Source organism: Carcharhinus amblyrhynchos, chromosome 10 (genome assembly GCF_965287045.1).
Source record: "Carcharhinus amblyrhynchos chromosome 10, sCarAmb.v2.hapA, whole genome shotgun sequence".
Lineage (NCBI taxonomy): Eukaryota > Metazoa > Chordata > Chondrichthyes > Carcharhiniformes > Carcharhinidae > Carcharhinus > Carcharhinus amblyrhynchos.
The window spans coordinates 89066790-89090514 of NC_137333.1; the positions used below are offsets into that span (position 1 = coordinate 89066790).

The window sequence follows — 23725 nt, forward strand, 5'->3', positions numbered from 1 at the left end:
AATTTGAACATGAATTGAACATTTTTGATCATGTCCTTTTTTCTAAAATGTATATGTGAAAATCACGATGCGATATATTGGTATATATGACTTAATGTTGATCTGTTCTTTCTGACCACAGTCCATGATTATCAGTCGAGTTCACTGTAGGGTTGTGGCAGTAGATCTACGAAGCCATGGTAAGGTTTTTATATTTTATTCTGGCTTAATAAATTTAAGAAAAAAGCATTAGTTTGATGGTCTTTAAACTGAAAAGGTACATGTGTTTATTTATGTGTCAGCATTTGTTTAAATATACAAGTAGAACCATTTGTCTTTTAGGAGCATTTGCTGGATTTGTATTGTACAAATTTTTTTTTTTGAGTATTTGCTACATTTTATCCATAGGTTTACCCAGTCACAGCTCGTCTCCAATTTATTGTGGTCAATTATCTAACCTCCACCTTTTCCTCCAGTTTTCAAACACCTGTTTTCCAGTGAAGTGGAAGTCCAGAATGCCCGTATGCTGCTCCCAGACACTGGGACATTTCACTATAGTTTCTAGATCTAATACCTCCCTCCAGTACTTTCTCTAGAGTATTTGTAGGTCTTGAGGTCCCCATCAAAGCTTGCTAGACTCCACTCCTAACTTGGGACTGTAAGCATTTGGGTCTTTTTCAATATAAATCTTTCCCACCCACAAAAAAATGTTTTGTGCTTTTGTGGATCAATTTTAACCTCACATGGCATTAAGAGTATCTGTGTGTCTGGATATCATAGAATCCCTATAGTGCTGAAGAAGGCCATTTGACTCATTGAGGCTGAACCAACAACCATCCCAACCAGGCCCTATCCCCGTAACTCCACACGTTGACCCTGCTGATCCCATTGACACTAAGGGGCAACTTAGCATGGCTGATCGACCTAACCAGCACATCTTTGGAATTTGGAAACCCATGCAGACATATGGAAATGTGCGAACTCCAAACAGACAATCACCTGAGGCCGGAATTGATTCCAGGTCTGTGAGGCAGCAGTGCTAACCATTGTGCCATCTTATTGCCCTCAAGGAATATAAAGGAAGAGTTGTGGTCATCTGCCCAATACAGCACCAAACTCTGTTTGGTAACAATGTTGAGGTGCTGGACTATGTTGTGTCTTATTTCTCACGTAATCTTGAGAAGCAAGTCTAAATGGGGGAAAAAAAACAATTTATTATCTTCTGAACAAAACAACAGATATAATAGTGATATATGTAAGATAGAGATCAAGATAGGTTAGCACTTAAGCTATTCCAACAATTCTTCTGGAATTTCTTGCCTCCAGCAAATCATATTGCTACCTGATAATGTAGCATTTTTGCGCTTCAATTTTTTGGGAATGTTGGAATACAAATTTCTTACATCAGCAATGGTTTGAATGCTGTGCATAAAATGGGCACAGACAATGAGTTCATAAATTGAATTTGTATTTCTGCTGCATACTAAAGTATGGAGTCTGATTTTGTCCTTGTTTTGTAGCGAAAGATAGATGTTTGTTCATGAAGCTGTAGTAGTTAGTGGACACTTGATTAAATCATAAATGATATGTAATATAAAGAATCTATCTGTTACGAAAACATCTAACTGATAGTTATATTTATTTTGCAGGTGATACAAAAGTCAAAAATCCTGATGATCTTTCAGCTGAAACCATGTCCAGGTATTTAGTAAATTAATTATTTTCAAACCATTGTAAATGATTCAGCAGCTTAAGTAATTTAGGTGTTAATCTACTCTCTTTTCTGCCACTTCGCTTTTGCCTCTGCATTACTGCAAGGTCGTTAGAGACTTCATAATTTCTCACAAATTTGTGGAATTCTCTTGTGATGTGGGCTGTTCCATCTGTTGGTAAGATCTCCCGGTGTGAGGTACATCCTGACTATCTTTTTTTAACACTAACATCCAGAACCTGAAATGTCTTGTGTTCTAAAAAGATGAGTGAATATCCTAGTGTTACAATTAACTATTATGTACATCCTCCGCTTGATCCAAGCTGCAAATGTAGTTTCTGTTAATTCTCCTGCAGCTGGAATTACGTTAATTCTTTCTGAACATTGATTCTTTGGATGCATTTGTTCCTTGAATTATTTAACCTAATTTATAAGTTTTGTGGCAATATGTATTTATTAATGAAAAGTGGAGGGAAATTATTACAGGTGAGGGATATTCAGTTCTTTCAGTATAGCACCTAGAATCATCTTGTGACAGCTTATGTGAATTTATAAGTGTCAGTACCTCAGCTCCTTTTTTCCTATGTGCCTCATACCCACTGATTCCCATGTGAAACACACTATCTGACTATTGAAAATTTTACTTGGCCTAGTGTCCATAGCCTTTTTGAGAGCAAGATCCAGGTTTCTAGTACACTTTGTGTGGAAGAAGTGTTTCCTGATTTCAAGTGGGCTAGCTATCATATTATGGGGGCAATTTTCCCAGCCCCTACACTGTTTTAGGCTCCAACTCTGACTCAGCAACCTACTGCTATTTTATTAATGACTATATTTGTGTAAGTACTCAATTTTTATCTCCTTTTCTGTCCCCAATAGCACAACTGAAATTTTAAATCTTTATAAATTATAGATTTTTTTTGGGGGGGGGGATGCTGTATTAATTTAGAGGAAGCTGGTGGCCAGGAAACTTGGGGTTTTCTATAGATTCAAAAGTATCATAGCTACAAAAATAGTTTGTTGATTTTAGCAATTTAGCTGCTACTACTGCTGTCTAAATGTCAAATGTATTTGACTAATTGGGTGGATATTCCTAATTTTTCATCTATTTTCTTGATCATTAAACATAGAATCACGCAGCGATCATGCCCTTCAGCCCACTGAGTCCACACTGACACATTAGAAACATCTGAACTCCCACCTAATCCCATCTGCCTGAACTTGACCTGTAGCCCTGAATGTTATGATGTGCCAAGTGCTCATTCAGATACTTTTTAAAGAATGTGAGGCAACCCATCTTTACCACTCTCCCAGGCAGCGCATTCCAGACTGTCATCACCCTCTGTGTAAAAACAAAAGCTTTTCCCCACCTTGGACCTACGTCTTTTCGTGACTGACCCTTCAACTGAGGAAACAGCTGCTCCTTATACACTCTCAATGCCTCTCATAATCTTTACATCTCGATCTGGTCGCCCCTCAGTCTTCTCTGCTCCAGCGAAAACAAACAAAACCTCTGCAGTCTCTCTTCGTAACTTAAATGTTCCATCCCAGGCAATGTCCTGGTGAATCTCCTCTGCACCCTGTCCAGTGCAATCACATCTTTCTGATAATGTGGCGACCAGAGCTGCACATGGTACTCCACCTGTGGCCTCACCAAAAGTACTATACAACTTCAACATGACTTTCCTGCTTTTGTAATCTATGCCTCAATTTGATAAAGGCAAGTATCCCATATGCCTTGTTCACCATCTACTAACGTGCCCTTCTGCTTTCAGAGATCTGTTGACAAACATGTCACGAACCCTTTGTTCCACAGAATGTCCTATTGTTCGTGGAGTACTTTCTTGTCAAATTACTTCTTCCAAAGTGCATCACCTCATACTTTTCAGAGTTAAGTTCCATGTGCCGCTTATCTGCCAGTTTGACCATTTCATCTATATCTTGTAGCCCAAGACAGACCACCTCACTGTTAATCACCCAGCCAATCTTTGCGTCATCCACAAATTTAATAATTTGTCCCCCACGTAGTCATCTCTGTTATTAATATAAACAACAAATAATAGGGAGCCCACCACAGATCCCTGTGGTACACCACTGCTTACTAGCTTCTAGTCAGTAAAGCAGTCTTCTGTCATCATCCTTGGTCTCCTACAACTGAGCCAATTTTGAATTCACTTTATCAAATTGCCTTATATCGCATGTGAATTTATTTTTTTTACAAGTCTCCCATGTGGGACGTTGTTAAAGGTTTTGCTGAAATCCATATAAACTACATTGACTGCACCACCCTCATCTACAAACCTGGTCACCTCCTTGAAAAATTCAGTCAAATTTGTTAGGCATGACCTCCCGCTGATGCAGCCATGCTGATGATCCCTAATCAAGCGGCATGGTGGCACAGTGGTTTGCACCGCTACCTCAAAGCACTGGGGACCTGGGTTTGATTCCTGTCTTGGGTCACTGTATGTGTGGAGTTTGCACATTCTCCCAGTGTCTGCTTGGGTTTCCTCTGGGTGCTCTGATTTCCTCCCACACTCCAAAGATATGTGGGTTAGGTTGATTGGTCATGCTAAATTGTCCCTGAGTGTCCCAGAATGTGTAGGTTAGAAGGATTAGCGGGGTGAATGTGTGGGGTTGTGGGGATAGGGCTAGGGTGGTATTGTTGGTATAGACTCAATGGGCTGAATGGCCTCCTGCACTGTCAGGTTTCTATGATTTTAAGCTTTGTCTCTTCAACTGGAGATGGATGTTTGGATCAGGCATTGGGTAGCTGATAGAAGACAGAGGGCAGTGGTTGTTGGGAAATATTCAACCTGGAGTTCAGTTACAAGTGGTGTACCTCAGGGATCTGTTTTGGGGCCGCTGTTTGTCATTTTTATAAATGGCCTAGATGAAGGTGTAGAAGGATGCGTTAGTAAATTTACTGACAACACCGAAGTCGGAGGAGTTGTAGACAGTGAAGATGGATGTTACAGTTTGCAGAGAGACATAGATAAGCTACAGAGCTGGGCTGAGAGGTGGCAAATGGAGTTTAATGTGGAAAAGTGTGAGGTGATTCACTTTGGTAAGAGTACAGAATATAGGGCTAATGAAAGGACTCTTGGTAGTGTCGACGAGCAGAGAGATCTTGGTGTACATGTGCATAGATCCCTGAAAGTTGGCACCCAGGTTGGTAAGGTTGTTAAGAAGGCGTACGGAGTGTTAGCTTTTATTGGTAGAGGGATTGAATTTCGGAGCCGTGAGGTCATGTTGCAACTGTACAAAACTCTGGTGCGGCCGCTCTTGGAGTATTGCATGCAGTTCTGGTCGCCGCATTATAAGAAGGATATGGAGGCATTGGAAAGGGTGCGGAGGAGGTTTACCAGGATGTTGCCTGGTATGGTGGGAAGGTCTTATGAGGAAAGGCTGAGGGACTTGAGGTTGTTTTCGTTAGAAAGAAGGTTGAGAGGTGACCTAATTGAGGCATACAAGATGATCAGAGGATTAGATAGGGTGGATAGTGAGAGCCTTTTTCCTTGGATGGTGATGGCTAACACGAGGGGACATAGCTTTAAATTAAGGGGTGGTAATTATAGGACGGATGTCAGAGGTAGGTTCTTTACTCAGAGGGTAGTAAGGGCGTGGAATGCCCTGCCTGCAGCAGTTGTGGACTCGCCAACTTTAAGGGCGCTCAAATGGTCAGTGGATAGGCATATGGATAACATTGGAATAGTTTAGGTTAGAGGGTCATTAGATTGGTTCCACTGGTCGGCGCAACATCGAGGGCTGAAGGGCCTGTACTGCGCTGTAATGTTCTATGTTCTCTTTCAGAAGTTTCTCTAATAGTTTCCCTACCACTGACGTGAGACTCGCTGGCCTGTAGAGCTCCCTGGAATATCTCTACAGCCCTTCTTAAGTAGCTGTTCTCTAGTCCTCTGGCATCTCCCCTGTGGCCAGAGTGGAATTGAAAATTTGCGTCAGAGCCTCTGCCATCTCCTCCCTTGCCTCCCACAGCAGCCTGGGGCTGAATTCATCTGGACCTGGAAATTTATCCATTATTAAGGCTGCTAACACCTCCAATACCTTATTCTTCCCTATGTCAGTTTGCTCAAGAACTTCACAGTCTCTTTCCCTGAATTCCATACCATCGTCCTCATTCTCTTGGGTGAAAAATGGATGTAAAACATTCATTCAGCGCAGTGACACTTTTGAGTGTATGAATTAGGTTAATTTGGGTAAATTTTAAAATATTCAGTATTGTTTGAACAGCTACAATGCAAAAATGAAATTTTGTAAGGAAAAACTGATGGCTATATGCCAGTGAAGTGTTGATAAATAATTAATGAAACATGAGGACGCAAAAGACAGGAGGTAGACCAAATAACAAAGAACAAAAACAGCCCGGGAAACAGGCCCAACGAGCCCGCGCCGCCATTTTAACATTACCAGTCCCCCCCTCCACCCATGACCCTTATCTGTTGTTTTATGGCAATCCACATTGAGGGAAACTAATTTAGGGACGATTTATTACTTCCAGTCAGCCTAATAGCACATCTTTGGGGTCTGGGAGAAAACCGGAGCACCCAGAGAAAACCCACGCAAGCACGGGGAGAATGTCTGTGGGAGTTTGCGCACTGGCCCAAATCCATGTGTCTGCACAGCAAGCAGTGATAGTCACTGAGCTGTCGTGTTGCCCAGCATCTGGTCCAGTTTAAGCACACACTAACAACATGAAGCACTCGGCCAATCTCGAACATTCAAGAGCAGCCCAAGTACGACCCATCGCGTGTATGCCCCTCGTTGGACAACAAGGCGGACCGACTTAAAACCTGTGAATTAAAAGAGAAAAAACATTATTATCATACCATATCCTTTTACGTTACCAGGGACGTCCCAATGCTAATGAACCTTATTTAAAACAATCTCCTATATCCTCCCATCTCCAACCCACTCATGTGCCTGTCTAAGTTACACTTAAACAACTCCAGCGTGCCTGCCTCCACCACCTTCCTTGGCAGAGCATTCCATACCCCCGCTACCATCTGTGTGGAAAAACCTCCCTCTAATATCTGTGTTATACCTCTCCCCCCTCACCTTAAGCCCATGGCCCCTTGTACTGTGTGCCTCTAACATAGGAAATAGCTTGCCTCTGTTTACTCTATGTATACGCTTCATAATCTTATATACCTCTATTAGATCCCCCCTCAGTCACCGTCTTTTAAGGGAAAACAGTCCCAATTTGCTCAATCTTTCCTCATAACCCAGTCCTTCCATACCAGGCAACATCCTGGTAAACCTCCTCTGCACTCTCTCCAGAGTCTCCACGTCCTTCCGGTAGTAAGGCGACCAGAACTGGACACAGTACTCTAAACGCAGCCTAACCAACGTTCTGTACAACTGCAACATTAGACTCCAGTTCTTATATACTATACCCCTTCCTATAAAGACTAACATACCATAGGCTTTCTTCACAACCTTCTCCACTTGTACTGCCACCTTCAAAGACTTGTGCACTTGCACTCCCAGGTCTCGCTGCGTTTCTATACTCCTTATGGGCTTACCCTTTATCGTATAACTCCCTCCTACGTTATTCCGGCCAAAACACATCACCTCACATTTATCCGGATTTAACTCCATTTGCCATATATCTGCCCAATATACCAGCCTATCAATATCCCGTTGTATTGCCAGACACTGCTTCTCACTGCCTGCCAATCCAGCCATCTTGGTGTCATCAGCAAATTTGCTGATCACAACACTCCAAGTCATTTATATATATTACAAAGAGAAGAGGTCCCAGTACTGAGCCCTGCGGCACAGCACTAGTGACAGACCTCCAGCTAGAAAAGGACCCCTCCACTACTACTCTGTCTCCTCTTAGCAAGCCAGTTCTCAACCCATCTAGATACCTGGCCTCGTATCCCATGAGCCTTAATCTTTTCTACCAACCCACCATGAGGCACTGTTGAACTTTCTCCATCATTCGATAAGATTGTGCTGGTCTTGGACTTCAATTGTGCTTTCCCTTTGTTCCCATATCTCTTTATTTCCTGAGAGACCAAACATCTATCTATCCCAATAAATATATTAGACAATGGAGCATCCGTGACCCTCTAGGGTAGAGAATTCCAAAATTTCAGAATCTTTTATGTTTTACTTCATCTTAATCCTAAATGATTGGCTCCTTACCCTGAAACTGCCCCATATTCTCAAATTCTCCTACCAGTGGAAGTAGCATCACAGTATCAACCCTTTTCAGGTTATATACAATATATCTTGGATATTTTTATGTTGTTGCATGACCTCTCATCCACCTTATTTTTCAAAACTCTAGAGAATAAGGCCAAATTTAATAATGGAAAATAAGGAGATGGCAGATGAATTGAACAGGTATTTTGAATTGGTCTTCATAGTGGAGGATTTCAAGGTGGTGAAAGGCTATCAGGAGTAGGTAGGAAGATGGAGTTGAGATGGCAATCAGCTTAGCTGTGATATTGAACGGTTGAGCAGACTCAAAGAGCCAAGTGGCGTACTCCTGCTCCAAGTTTGTATGCTTTCCTTGCGTGCCCTTCATTTCACAGCTCCAAGATCACACCTGAAAGAAGTGTGATATTCCTGACTAGCTCTTACATTTTTTTGACTCACTGATATTTTTCCATTCTGTCAGTCCCTTCTGTTGTATTCTCTCTTCCTCTTCATCCTCCATTTGTTTCTTTCTCTCACATTTCTTTGTTTAACTGACTTTCTCTCCTGTTGTCATTTTCTCTTATCACTGTTGTACTCCTGACTGGCACTGGTTTCAATTCATTATTTGCATCTTCGTTCAAGGCAGAATCAGTTGGTTATGTCATAAATAAATATTCTCCTAATTCCGCTCACTTGCGTTTTTACCCTTTTATGCAGCTGTTACCTAAAGAAACAGCTTAGTCAGAATCTTGGGAGCTGGCAACAAAATCATCCAAAAATTAATGTTGGATAGAGGGTAAGGCAGTAATGGTATTGTCATTGGACTAGTCTCCAGAGACCCAGGGTAATGTTCTGGGAACCTGGGTTCAAATCCCACCATGGCATTTGAAAACTTGTAACCATTGTCAAATATCCATCCCATTTGGTTCACCAAAGTCCCTGAGGGAAGGAAATCTGTCATCCTTACCTGGCCTGACCAATACGTGATTCCAGAGCCACAGCAATATAGTTGATTCTTAAATGGCCTAGCAAACCACCTAGTTGTATCAAAAATGCTATAAAGTCAATAAAAAGGAATGAAACCAAATGGACCACCCGACATTGACCTAGGTTCTGGGAATGATGATGGCAAATCCAGCCCTGTTGACTCTGAAAAGTCCTCCCTACTAACATCTGGGGACCAAAAATATGAGAGCTGTCCCTTATACTAGACAAACTACACCCTGACCTAGTCATCCTCACAGAATCATACCTTACCGATGATGTCTCAGACGTCACCATCACCATCCCTGGGTATGTCCTGTCCCGCCAGTAGGTGAGACCTAGCACAGATGGCAGCAGCAAACGGTATACATTAGGATGGAGTTGTTCTGGGAGCCCTCAACAGCGACTCTGAACCCTGTGAAGTCTCATGGTATCAGGTCAGACATGCACAAGGGGACTTCCTGCTGGTTACCACATACAAACCAACCCTCCGCCCACCACCACCTCTGCTGATTAATTAGTACTCCTTCATGTTGAATACAATTTAGAGGAAGTACTGAGTATGGCAAGAATGCTGAATGTATTCTCAGTGAGGGACCTCATTGTTCATCATCAAGAGAGTCTTGGTAGCACCACCATAGACTGAGCTGGCTGAGTCCTAAAGGACATTGCTACTAGATTCGGTCTATAGCAGGTGCTGAGGGAATAAATGGAAAGAAGACCATACTTGTTCTTATCCTCACCATGTTGCCTGCCATAGATGCATCTGTCCATGACCGTATTGGTTGGAGTGATCACTGCCCAGTCCTTGTGAAGACTAATTCCATCTTCAGATTGAGGATACCCTTCATCATTAAGGCAGAGCTCGATAGATTCTTAACAATGGGGTGAAAAGTTATTCGGGGTAGATGGGACTGTGGAATTGAGGTTACAGTTGGAGTAGCCATGATTGGATTGAATGATGGAGCAGGTTTGATGGACCGTTCTGTTTTGTGTTTCATTCGCCCTCGTGTAGGAAGGCCAATACCGACAGGGCTGGGAGGGTGGGGGAATGATGGTGGTGAGTTAGAAAGGTGACGGGCTGTACATTCTGCACCTTCCTGCCAAATTAAACACAGCGCCAAAGGCAGCATTTAGCCAAGCAAGCTGGTAAGTTACTTTAATCATCTAATCATAATTAAAATTAATTCAAGACAACTTTTTAAAAAAGTCCAGTTTTTTGCTATTGGCAGCTTTCAGGTAGTGGATTTGTGACACTGTACCTGTTCTATAGGATAAGTTAACATAGGATTATTGAAACCAAAGGGAAAATGCTAGAAAATCTCAGCAGGCCTGGCAGCATCTGTAAGGAGAGAAAAGAGTTAATGTTTCAAGTCCAGATGACCCTTTGTCAAAGTTGCTGTAGGGCTATTGAATCCATTTGCACCTCGATTAGATAATCTATTCAGACACAGTAAGCTTTAAACAGTCTGTAAGTCAACTTGGTTTGAACTTTGTTGCTGTATTTATTTAAAAACATATTTTTCTCTTTACAGAGATGTTGGTAATATAGTGGAAATGCTCTACGGTGAAAATGCTCCTCCTGTTCTGTTGATTGGCCATAGTATGGGTGGAGCAATAGCAGTTCACATTGCAGCACAAAACCTGGTGCCATCTCTCGTGGGCCTCTGTGTGATTGATGTAGTAGAAGGTGGGTTCTTTAAGTTGCTATATGTTTAAGATTTTTATTTTAGGTAAAAGAGGATATAATGGGATCTTGAGTAATACTTCTTATAAGTCACTAGGACTGAATAGTAACTTTGCCATGTCGATTACTGTACATATAAATGAAATTTCTCTTAGCATTTTGTAACTTTATTTTTAAAAAAATAATTTCTAGGCACAGCGATGGATGCTTTAAACAGCATGCAAACGTTTTTACGGAGTCGACCTAAACTATTCAACTCTATTGAAAGTGCCATAGAATGGAGGTGAGATTTCTTACCTTTCTGATTAAAAGTAACCCCTCCTCCATTTCTGTGGAACATCCTCTATAACAAGCCCTTTTCATTCAAAAGGACAAAAGAACCAGGATAATGAAGTCCACATTATCCCAACAGGAAGAGGAGTTGCTTTAGCACAAGCCAGCAATCTTATCTAAAATGCTGTATCTATCATAACATAGCAGTCCAATTATAGGCTTAGGCAAGAATTGATCGTTTTCTTTTCTAACCATGGTAAGTGCCATCTCTGGTTGGGAGTAGAGCACTTTGGGAGTTTCTTGAGCCTTGAGTCAAATTTGAATGAATCAAGATTTGGTTTTGTAAGTATGTAAAGGAAAATAGTGATTTCTAGCTTGGGAATAATTCTTTTGCCTCTATAAAATGAATGTTAAAGCACAAAGTCATTCTCTCGTGCATCTCTCCATCTCGCTGTCTCAGAATTTGCCTGTCAACACTCAAGTGTTTTATGACCCAAACACCCTTTTAAACAATTCTGGCGTCCCAACTGCCAAATCAGTCACAAAAATCATGGGTATGGGCAGCTTGGAGAATGAATTTCCAGTGATAGTTAGAAAAGATCATAAGTTGCTTTTGAACATCTTGGTTGTTGGAATTGACAGTAACCATTTGTTGACTCGGTAGAAATCCAGGGTGTTCTGGCAAATTTCTGGTAGGTTTAATGGGTTTGGTGCTTATACTGGAAAGGGAAGAGGATTTTATTAGCTTGCAGAGATTACAGCAGCAGAAATAAAAAGGAGGTAGCTTGCAGGAGACTTTATTTCACATGTTTAGGCCCAGAACCTCTTGCCTGTAATTCACTGGAGCTGGGAACATGTAGAAAATCCACTTTATCAGGTAGACAGATCCTTATAACCTTTAGCAGCACCTATTGTCAGCAGAGTCAGACGTATCTTTGCATGTAGGTGACAGTCACTATTGCCTTAAATTTTTGATTGCTTCTGATCATTCCAGTGTTTGCAAATGACATTTGCCACATCAGTCAATCACTTTTTCATATCTGCACTCAGCAGACTTCAAAATCACTGAGTTCCTGAAGAAGGAACTTGGGGTTTTCTAAGATTGCATGTTTGCCTCCAATTAGAGACACATTTCCTTACCTGCTCCAATAGGGAAAACTAGAATCTATATAAGTAGAAATTTCACTCACTAAGCATTCAACTGTTTTGCAGACATCCAAAATGCTTCTTGCAGATTTGTACCAGATCTTTTAGTAGCTGCTGTGGTGTTAATAGCTCTGCAACAGTTCTTAAGTATACTATCTTGCATTCGAGCATTGGATCAGAGGCTGGCTGCTTTCGTGCAAAGATTATTCTCCCCAAACTTGGCTAACGTTGCCTCTCAATACAAATGTGTACATACAGGATAAAATAAGTCACATGGCTCCACTTGATCTATGATAGAACAAACCTAACCCCTCCAGAAGCAGGGTTATTACTGCACGCTAGGTATATATGTTGCCTGCTTTACAGCTATCGGCGAATCTTCAGGGAATTGTTGACTGCACATCTTTTCCATCGAGAGGCCGATTAATTCAGTTGGAAGCAGAGGAACATTTGCAATTATAAACACTGAGGCTGTTGAGAAGAGCATGGTCCACCTATTCTGCCAGTTGCATGAGCTCTTCAGTGACTGCTCATCCAGAATTCTGACTAAAAACTTATAAAATAAAGTTAAAGTTTATTTATTAGTCACAAGTAGGCTTTCGTTAACATTGCAATGAAGTTACTGTGAAAATCCCCTATACGCCACACTCCAGCGCCTGTTCGAGTACACGGAGGGAGAATTTAGCGTGGCCAGTGCACCTAACCAGCGCGACTTTCAGACTGTGGGAGGAAACTGGAGCAGTTGGAAGAAACCCACATAGACATGGGGAGAACATGCAAACTCCACACAGTGACCCAAGCCAGGAATTGAACCTAGTTCCCTGGCGCTGTGAGGCAGCAGTGCTAACCACTGTGCCACCGTGCCGCTCATCACAATGCCCCTGAACCAACAGTTGTTCCCAAAACTAGTGCACGGAACTTGCATAATTTAGAACTGCATTGATCTTGAACTCAAGCGTACAGCTTTCAAACAAAACACGTTACATGGTTATTAATTAATTGAACAAACTCAGCAGTAGGAATTTTTAAAAACGATATCTAATATTTATATTTAAAATGATGAGCAGTAAATGACATTTTGACTGTCAGCTGCAACACAAAAGGGCTTCGGGATACTTGTGTATGAAACACAAAGCTAGCACACAGGTGCAGCAGGTAATCAGGAAGGCTAATGGAATGTTGGCCCTTATTTCAAGGGGGTTGGAGTATAAGAGTAGGGAAGTCTTGCTGCAATATGTATAAGGTATTAGTGGGACCACATCTATTGGAGTACTGAGAACAATTTTGGTCACCTTATTTAAATAAAGATATTTCATTGGAGGCAGTATAGAGAAGGTTTGATAGGATGATCCCTGATACAGAGGGGTTGTCTTATGAGGAAAGGTTAAATAGGTTGGGACTCTGCTCATTGGAATTTAGAAGAGTAAGAGGAGCTCATTGAGAAATAGAGGATCCTTAATGGGCTTGATAGGGTAAATGCTGACAGGATGTTCCCCATTATGGGAGAGGGGATAGTCTCAGAATAAAGGGGAATGAATTTACAATTCCATCAGGACTGCACCTTGCCCAACTGTTCAAATGTGAAGTTAGCCAATGCATATCAAGGTCAGTTTGTGAAGATGATAGCTAAGGGCAGTCCCATTTTACAAAAGATTCTTGAAAGGTGTATATTTTCCAATCGAACATATGATCAGTAGCAGTAACTCGCCTTCATTTTTCCTTCCCTAGTCTGGGGATGCTTGAGCTATCTATGGTGGCTCCATTATTGCCCTGTTGAGACCTGTTTGCTTAAAATCAATTAATCTTCCATGATTTGTACAGGCCAGTAGCAGCACATTGTGTCTTCAGAAAATATAATCCTTTTTCGTCTGTTATGGAGGTTTAATGGTCTCTTTTTTTTATTCATTTATGGGGCGTGGGTGTCACTATCTGGCCAGCATTTATTGCCCATCCCTAGTTGCTGAGGGCAGTTGAGAGTCGACCACATTGCTGTGGCTCTGGAGTCACATGTAGGCCAGACCAAGTAAGGATGGCAGATTTCCTTCCCTAAAGGACATCAGTGAACCAGATGGGTTTTTCTGACAATCGCCAACGGTTTGATGGTCATCGGCAGATTCTCAATTCCAGATTTTTAAAATTTGAATTCAAATTCCACCGTCTGCCATGACAGGATTTGAACCTTAGCTGAGTTTCTGGACTAATAGTCTAGTGATAATACCACTAGGCCATTGCCTCCCCATTAGAATCAAAGAATCCCTACAGTACAGACAGAGGCCATTCAGCCCATCGACCCTGCACCAACAACCATCTCTCACACAGACCGTGTTCCTGTAGCCCCATGCATTTATCCTGCTGATGCTGCATTTTTTTTTGGAAAATTCCTATTTATCCAATTCTGTCCCTTCTATGTTGCTTTGGGAATAATCAAAACCATTTGACTGATAAATATGGTGTTAAGCTAATGATGAATGTGACTCATCATAAATAAGAATTACTTTATTCAGGTATCCACCTTTTTTTCAGTGTGAAAAGCGGTCAGATACGAAATATAGAATCAGCAAAAGTCTCCATGGTTGGTCAAGTAAAACTGTAAGTTTTTGGTGGTTCCTTTCTTTCCAACTATCATACATTATTAGCAGGAAAGTAAATTTGTCTTATCCCAAGCAAACTTTGATTCTTTTGAGGTATTTTGCATCTCTTAATTGAATTGCCATTGAATTCTATCTTTAGTTTCTACAGGTAATTGTTATTTGCCATATTAACTTGAATTTATATACAACCTTGAATATAGAAAAAAGTGTTGAAGCATTTCATAGAAATGTAGGAAAAAATAGATGTTAAGGCAAGTGTGTGGGTCCTTGGCAGCTGTAGGCTGTGGCAGGATTTAAACATAAGAAGGAAAATCTTTTAGTTTTTAGGCACTGGGGGATGAAGAGTTTGTGCAGATCAGCAAAGAGAAGGAAGATGGACTAGTGAGATTTGGTTTGGCATAGGATAAGGGCAGCTGAGTGGGATGAGAAGACGTTTACAGATAGGAGACCATTGGGACAATCAGGATTAGAGATGACAAGGGGATAGATAAAACTGAAGTTGGTTTTGGGGTAGAGGCAGGTGAAGTTACAAAGGGGAAGTAGACAGTTTGTGTGATGGATAGGATTCAGGTCACTAGCTCAACACAAGTGCAGTTACAACACAGATTGCGAGTAGTCTGGTACAATTGAGACAGTGTCAGGAGGGAAATGGAGTCTCCGGAATGGTAAGAATTTTATGATGGGGTTGACGACAATTGCTTAATTGTCTTCCCTGTGTTTAATTGCAGCTCATCTACTGACGTAAAACAAAAATCAGATAGCATAGAGGCAATGGAAGGGCCAAGAAAGGAGGAGGTACAGCTAGACGTCATAACTTGCATATGGAAGTAGACCCCATCTTGTTGCCAAGGAGACATATAGATGTGGAAGACCTGTTGTAATTATCTTCACACTGAAATGTTCATTGTAGAACCCTTTTATTATTTTGTGCTTTTATTTTAATTGCCTATGACTGTTAAGAATTATGATTGCTTGTTTATTTATATCATTGTCACAGTTTGCCACCTTCCACCATGATGATTTTTCAATAAATCTATATAAAAGGGTTCAGGAGTGAAATTGGATAAGGGAGGCTGATGCCGAAGGTTCTCTAGTTATAAGTGAAAGTAGGGAATGCTGTTGCATTATTGGTGAAGAATGGTGTGATCAACCATGTGAAAGGCTGCAGAGAGTTTGAGGAGAGAGAAATGTATCACGCACACAGAATATTGCTTATGACATTGTATAAGGTTGTTTTGGTGCTGAGTGTGTTGTGGAACCCTGATTGAAGAGATTTTGTGAAAGAGGTGAGTGTGAATGTGGGAGACAATGATAAATGCAGGGAGATTGAAGATGGTGTGCTAGTTTGCAAGGAGAGAGGAGTCAAGAGTGAAGGAGAGTGGGCCGAGGGACTGGGTTAAGGAGCCAACTGGTACTGCATTGAAAAAGTAGGGGATTATTTTTGTTTTCTAGGATGATTCTAGAGCCCTATATCTTGAATTAGTACTTTGTGCCATTGTTTTCATAATGCTTCTTAAAATGGCTTCTCAATATACACCAAATTTGGGAGAAGCACGGTGGCACAGTGGTTAGCATGCTGCCTCACAGAGTCAAGGATCCAGGTTTGATTCCTGGCTTGGGTCATTGTCTGTGTGGAGTCTGCACGTTCTCCCCATGTCTGAGTGTGTTTCCTCCCACAGTCTAAAAGATGTGCTAGTTAGATGCATTGGCTATGCTAAATTCTCCTTCAGTGTACCCAGCAGGCGCTGGAGTGTGGCGACTAGGTGATTTTCACAGTAACTTCATTGCAATGTTAATGTAAGCCGCCTTGTGATAATAATAAATAAACTTTATTTATGCATGTATACATATATAAAGAACAAAAAGGTAGCCAGAGAGAGGATTGGGCCTCAAGGACAAGGGAGGGAATCTATGCATGGAGCCAGAGGAAATGGGCGTGATATTAAATGAGTACTTTGTGTCAGTATTCACCAAAGAGAAGGACTCAGTGAATGATAAATCTGGGAAAGGGTATGTAGATAGTTTGAGTCGTGTTGAGATCAAAAAGGAGGAGGTATTGAGTTTCTTGAGAAACATTAATGTAGACAAGTCCCCAGGGCCTGATGGGATATACCCTAATATACTGAGAAGGGCAAGGAAAGTAATTGCTGGGGCCTTGAGAGAAATTTTGTATCCTCACTGGCTACAGGGGAGGTCCCAAAGGATTGAAGAATAGCCAATTTTGTTCCTTTGTTTAAGAAGGGTAGCAAAAATAATCCAGGTAATTACAGGCCAGTGAGCCTTACATCAGTGGTAGGGAAATCATTAGGATTCTTCGAGACTGGATTTATTCCCACTTGGAAATAAGTGGACATATTAGTGAGAGGCAACATGGTCCTTTTGTGAAGTTGGCGGGGGGGAATGTATCTGACTAACGTGATCGAGGTTTTCGAGGAAGCGATGAAGATGATTGAGGATAGGGCAGTGGATATTGTCTACGTGGACTTCAGTAAGGCCTTTGACAAGGTCCCTCATGGTAGACTGGTGCAGAAGATGAAGTCGCATTGGATCAGAGGTGAGCTGGCAAGGTGGATACAAAACTGGCTCGGTCAAAGAAGACAGAATAGCAGTGGAAGAGTGCATTTCTGAATGGAGGGCTGTGACAAATGGCCTCAGGGATCAGTGCTGGGACCTTTGCTGTTTGTAATATATATTAAGTGATTTGGAGGAAAATGTAACTGGTTTGATTAGTAAGTTTGTGGATGACACAAAGGTTGGTGAATTTGCAGATAGCGATGAAGATCATCAGAGGATACAGCAGGATATAGATCGGTTGGAGACTTGGGCGGAGGGATAGCAGATGGAGATTAATCCAAACAAATGTGAGATAATGCATTTTGGAAGATCTAATACAGATAGGAAATATACAGAAAATGTCAGAACCCTTAAGAGTATCAGTAGGCAAGGGATCTGGGTGTTACAGGTACAGAGGTTACTGAAAGTAGCAATTCAGGTGAAAGGTAGTCAAGAAGGCATACAACATGCTTGCCTTCATTGGCCAGCACATTGAGTTTAAAAATTGGCAAGTTATATTGTAGCTTTATTGAACCTTAGTTAGGTCGCACTTGGAATATAGTGTTCAATTCTGGTCGCCACACTACCAGAAAGATGTGGAGGCTTTGGAGAGGGTACAGAAAAGATTTACGAGGATGTTGCCTGGTATGGAGGGCATTAGCTATGAGGAGAGGTTCGAGAAAATTGGTTCGTTCACACTGGAACGACGAAGGTTGCGGGGCGACCTGACAGAAGCCTACAAGATTATGAGAGGCATGGTCAGAGTGGATGGCCAGAAGCTTTTTCCCAGGGTGGAAGAGTCATTACTACGGAGCACAGGTTTAAGATGTGAGGAGCAAGGTTTAAAGGAGATATACGAGGCAAATATTTTACATAGAGGATATTGGATGCCTAGAGCTCACTGTTGGGGGGAGGTAGTGAAAGCGGATACGATCGTGACTTTTAAGGGGTGCCTTGACAAATACATGAATAGGATGGGAATAGAGGAATATGGTCCCCGGAAGGTTCGGGGGTTTTAGTTGAGGCAGGCAGCATGGTCAGCGCAAGCGTGGAGGGCTGAAGAGCCTGTTCCTGTGCTGTAATTTTCTTTGTTCTTTAAAATTCATAACTATAATGGGTCAATTTCCATTGTTTTAATGCAGTAACTCGATCTGGCAGATCTTTCAGTTTCTGGTTCAACTTGTGAAACTGTCCAAAATCATTTTGTTTTGTTGTATTGTCTGAAACACCTGTCTGAAGGTTTATAAATAGCTGCTATGAAGTGGGTAGGAGTGGCTTTCCCATTAGCTTTATTCACTTAGCACACATTCCTCTTTCCTCTTTGCAGTGAAACAATTGAGGTGATCTTGTGTGAAGTCTTTATGATCACAAACACTTGCTCATTATATTTTGGTTCAGCTAATTTCTGTGAAACACAGAAAATTTTCAGTTCAGACCATAAGAAATAGGAGCTGGAGTTGAAAATGGGGTCCACTGAGCCTGCTCTGCCATTCAATCTGATCATGACTGATCTTGAGCTCCATGTTTCCCTTAATTCCCTGAGAAATCAAAATCTGCCTATCCCAGCTTTAAATATTTTCAGTGATGGAGCATTCACCGTCCTCCGAGGTAGAGAATTCCAAAGATATGTAACTCTTTGCCTGAAGAAACTTCTCCTCTCAGTCCTAAATATCTGACTCTTTATCCTGAGACTGAGCCCCTGTATGTTAAATTCCCCCACCTAATAGACACGGTCCTTGTGTTCACCCTATCATATCCCTTCTGAATTTTGTAGGGTTAAATGAGATCACCCCTCTTTCTTCTAAAGTCCAGAGAATATAAGCCCAATTTATTAAACCTCTCATCATAGAACAACCCTCTCATCCCAGGGACCAATTTAGTGAACTTTCATTATACTATCTCCAGTGCAATTATATCCTTAAATGTGGAAAGCAAAACTGTGCAGTTACTTGAGGTGCGATCTCACATAACCCTGTACAATTGTTGAAGGGCTTTATTCTTGTGCTAAGAATTCTGCTGATGTTGGACGTGAGAGCATCCCTACACTCAGTAGGCTAACTTGGAATGCCGGTTTTTAAGCGTGTGTTTTTTAGTATGGTATAATGTGAGGAAAGATGTACAAACTGTAATAACTTGAGGCGACTCGGTGTGTTAAACAATTAACTGAAGGATTTATTGGTGAGAAGAACTATATACATGAAGGATTGAACAGCACAACCAATACAAGTCTACTCCTAACAATGTCCTGACTCCAGCTGAAGCCCCCCACTGCACAGTTCACCCTCACTCTCAACAGGCCCAGGTTCACACGTTTGTGCTCCATTGGCTCTGGCCCAGTCACATAACCCATGAAGCATCACCTCTTAAGAGGTTCATGCTACCACACTCTTCTCCCCTACCCCCACCCCCACACACACAGACAAACTTATGGGAATACCTATGATAAAACAAAAAGAAGACTGTTAACATGTAGGCAGCGAAATAACAGTATTACAAAAGTAACACCAGGGGAAAACAGTTCATAACATCAGCCAATCCGGAGACTTCCGTACCCTTGCTGAATGCCGCAACCGTCAGAGGTACTTCAGCACTGACAACGCAGGATCCCTGATGGGGTGGATGTGCTAACATCAGTGGGAGCATCAGTTGCTCCCATAACTGGATTCCACATTTTTTTTAAAGCTAGGAATATCCAATATGTAGTGATATAGTAACATTATCCGGGGCCATAACAGCATTCCCAGTTTTAAACGAACTTGATACTAATGTGTATGCTTTTCCTCCCTTCTGAAAGGTGAACTGATGGAAGTTAATGAGATAAAGTCCTCAAGGGTGAGAAAACACAAATCTGGTTTAATTTACAGATTTCATATAATCAATTAGAATTGTAAATCCTGAATTTGATCTTACTCTGTAATACACAATTCACGTAAACATTCTAGAATGACACTTTGTGGGCCAGCACACACCTTTCAAACTAGTACTCTTCCTGAAGAGACCTATATTCCTCTCGTGATCTTCCCTCTCATAGCTCAACTTAAAAGCTGCTCCAGCCTGTGTACTGTAATTCTCTTTTGGGTACAGATGGAACCAGCAACTTGATCTGTGATCTTCCTGTTGGACAGTAGGGCTGCCAATAAACTAACTGTCACCTCAAAGGTGGGATTTCCACTTGAAATGAATTCTTGCTGCTTCCAGAATAATCAGGCAATCTCAATAATAATAGGTGTAGATGATCACTGTGATGTTAATCAATTGTCCAATGTATCAAGTGATCCGGATAGATGCTGCATGTAGATTCTTAGTCCAAGTCTTCCAATTCTGTTGCTCTGTGAACTTAATCCATGGGAGCTAAATATAGTTTACAAGTGGCGTTTTAATAAACCTATATCAAAAGTCTAGCATGGGGAAATAGTCAGAAGTCCAGAAAAGTTACATACTTGCCCATTCTGAATTGTTTTCCTCGCAGGTATGAGGATGATAGCAACATTTCAGGGGGCTCGCAATCTGTTGTGGACACCGCTCTTAATGAAGAGGAGGAGGAGGAGGAGGTAGAAGGAGGAATAGTGAAGAAGGAGAAAGAGCCTGAACCAAGTAAAACAATCAATGTTAATAAAACTGAGGTGAGTGATCAGCTATTGAATTTAAGTGAAAATATGTCACCATCTATTTGTTTTTTTTATTCTTGTTTTCCTGATGATATTTTTGATACTTTTGGACCAAAGCCTATTTATTTTTTATTGCAAAAATATTTTATTTGTATCTGAAAGAATGGTACCAACATTTCAAATGGCCATCACACACTGCAACAATATTCAGGTTCTTGACATACATCATCTTGCATTCTAAGGTGCTTCAATACAATCAGATATTACAGATATTTCAAAATGAACTACAGTCTCTAACACATGCTGTGGTCCTTCCAAAGCATATCCCCAGCACCTTCAGGGTGTTTGATCTGACAGTGAAGGGAGCAAGGGATTTGTCAGTCCAATTCCCAAAGTATATGGCCTCACTCTTTCCACAATTTACCTTGGCGCCCAAGGCCAGTTAGAATTGCTTGCAGATATTGATCAGCCTGAGTACCAACAATGCATCCAAGGAGAAGAAGGTGACATTGTCCATGTACAGGGATGCTTTGACTTGAGCGCTTCCGGTGCCTAAAGATATTCCTGTTCTCAAAGTTGCATGCTTAATGTTTTTAAGTTGAAAATGCCCAGTAATGTGATTAACTCTTCAAATCATATTTTAAATTCAGTTTGCTTGCAAAATGTTTAAATATTAAGCTTACTAAATTTATTTAAGTGCAAGTAGTAACAAAATTTATTATTGAACTGCTTTTCTGGTCATGTGATGTTTGCAAGATATCGTATGTTTAACTTTAACATTTATTATAGGTTCAGATTTGATTCCAGAGCTCATTGATTTAACACAGTTACTTTCTCTTTTAAATTATTTAACTCTCCTTGCTTAATCATTCAATTTAAGGGTGATCACAATCATATTTCTGTCTCTGTTTGTATGTACTTTGTTCTCCCACTTGTCGTTCTTTCAACTCCTTACATTTAATCCTCCAGACTCTGAAGTCATTAAATTTTTACTGGATATGTTATTGCATGGTAATGCAGCACTTATGGTACTGTACTATATTAGTATTTCCTCAAAGATAATTTACCAGCACCTACCAAATTACTTTTTAACCAGCTCCAGTGCACCTTCATAGAAGCAAATGCATACAGCACAGATGGAGACCATTCAGCCCATTTGTGTTAGTTATTTGAATAAGTTATTCAATTATTCCCATTTGCCCCACTCTTTTCCCCACGGCCCTTTAAATTGATCTTTTTGGTAAATCGTATTAAACAGTAGTATTGTACTGTGTAATATCTATAAGCAGCAAATATAAGACTGCCTAAACAAATTCTAGATTTTAGTTCCTTTTGCCCTGTGTACCCCTATGTACACTATCTGAGAACTCATTATATTCACTGTGTTTATGGCTTGATGGATTATTTCTGTTCCATTCTCTGTCAAAGCTAAAATTTCTAGGCAGGTCTATGGCTGGTTAATCATATAATGTTATTTAATGCTTATTATTTCAGTACACTTGGCGTATTGAGCTGTCCAAAACTGAGAAATACTGGGAAGGGTGGTTCAAAGGACTATCCAACCTCTTTCTCAGTTGTCCAATCCCCAAACTACTATTACTAGCAGGTACCTATATTCTTAATTTAACATTTGTTCCTTTTTGTAAACGGTTTAAAAATCTTTTGTTGCCTGATTTCAATAATCCATATAACAGTGTATTTTTCTATTGCAGGTGTTGACCGATTAGATCGAGATCTTACAATTGGTCAAATGCAAGGTAATAATGTTAACTTAGTCATTTGGTAGTACAGAATTTGAGTATCGCTTAAAAATAAGAGGCATGTGGAAGCTTTTCACCATGCACTTATCAGAACACTTTGCAAGGATACCAATGATTTATACTATATAAGAGAATGATATTGGCAAGTGGATTCTGATTGGTGGGCTTTACCATGGCAAATGAAACAATTTATGATTGACAGTTAACTGCCAAGCATTGTTTAAAATTTAAATTTTTGGCCAAGGCATTGCCCTGGGGAAAGAGTCTGCAAATGGCTCTCACTTATTTTGTTTAGCTGAAACAGGTGCAGTGTGTATACAAGTTCTTTCTGTCTGTAAAGAGCAGTGACTTGTATGTTAATATATAAAATGTCCAGTACACAAAAATGCACCACACTGCGAGCCCAACTGACAATTTTAAATTGATTGTCAGTGTAATTCTTAGCACACTGAGGATCACTTAGCAATTTTTGTCCAGTCACAGAATCACATCTAATATTGGACATTGTGTTTTGAGTTTTGAATGTATGGGCTAGTTAGTTGCTATCTGCACCTTGGTTGTTACAACCAGTGGCTGGGACATGCTGTTTGATACAATCTGCTGCCAATCTTTGGGATGTACAACCTACATATCAAGTTACACTGATGCAGAAATTCGTATATTGCATTACTCATTTGTACGATAGGTACAACATCTTTTTGGATTGACAACAGCATTCTTTCAATGGTGGATACTACATGTGTGCTACTGCATGGTATCAGCTGGCTTCATCTGTTGCTCAAAGTTTTGAGATACTTTACCCTTCCACGGTAATCTGAAGTAGACTGAGCACTTTTCAGTGCTGAAAGTGATGGCTTTAGCTTCTTTCATGAGTTTGCACGATATACAGTGCGAAATGATCTGATCACATTAGCCATTATACCACAGGATCCCTGTGACCTGCCCTATTTCGGCATCAAATTTCCAGGATGAGCCAATGGCTTGGGCCCAATTCATAAGGGTACTGACAAGACCAATCTTAATAGTGTTAGGAACTGTAAGAATCACAACAGGTATATTAACCAGTGAAGGTAGGCTTGCAGTAAACCATGGTAGAAAACTCAATGACAGATTTCCCAACTAGTACACCAAGGAAGGGGAATTCATTTGACTGCTCGCTTTCAAAGGTGAATTTGAATGCAGATTAGAGCCCATTTAAGATATGTAACAAAATTATCACATGCATCTGCACTTATAATTATCAGTTATCTGTAAGTCACCATCAGTTGGTG

General features: G+C 40.8%; 1 protein-coding gene across 1 annotated transcript in view; it reads left to right on the forward strand.

The window, feature by feature from the left end:
- The window catches only part of ppme1 (protein phosphatase methylesterase 1), a 45049-nt gene that overhangs the window by 15928 nt on the left and 5396 nt on the right, over positions 1 to 23725 (forward strand). Inside the window, exons 4-11 of the mRNA XM_080197553.1 lie at positions 122 to 179; positions 1629 to 1680; positions 10372 to 10526; positions 10716 to 10806; positions 14466 to 14531; positions 20556 to 20709; positions 22189 to 22300; positions 22407 to 22451. Of these exons, the coding sequence (XP_080053679.1) occupies positions 122 to 179; positions 1629 to 1680; positions 10372 to 10526; positions 10716 to 10806; positions 14466 to 14531; positions 20556 to 20709; positions 22189 to 22300; positions 22407 to 22451 (733 nt within the window). The remainder of the gene's footprint in view (positions 1 to 121; positions 180 to 1628; positions 1681 to 10371; positions 10527 to 10715; positions 10807 to 14465; positions 14532 to 20555; positions 20710 to 22188; positions 22301 to 22406; positions 22452 to 23725) is intronic.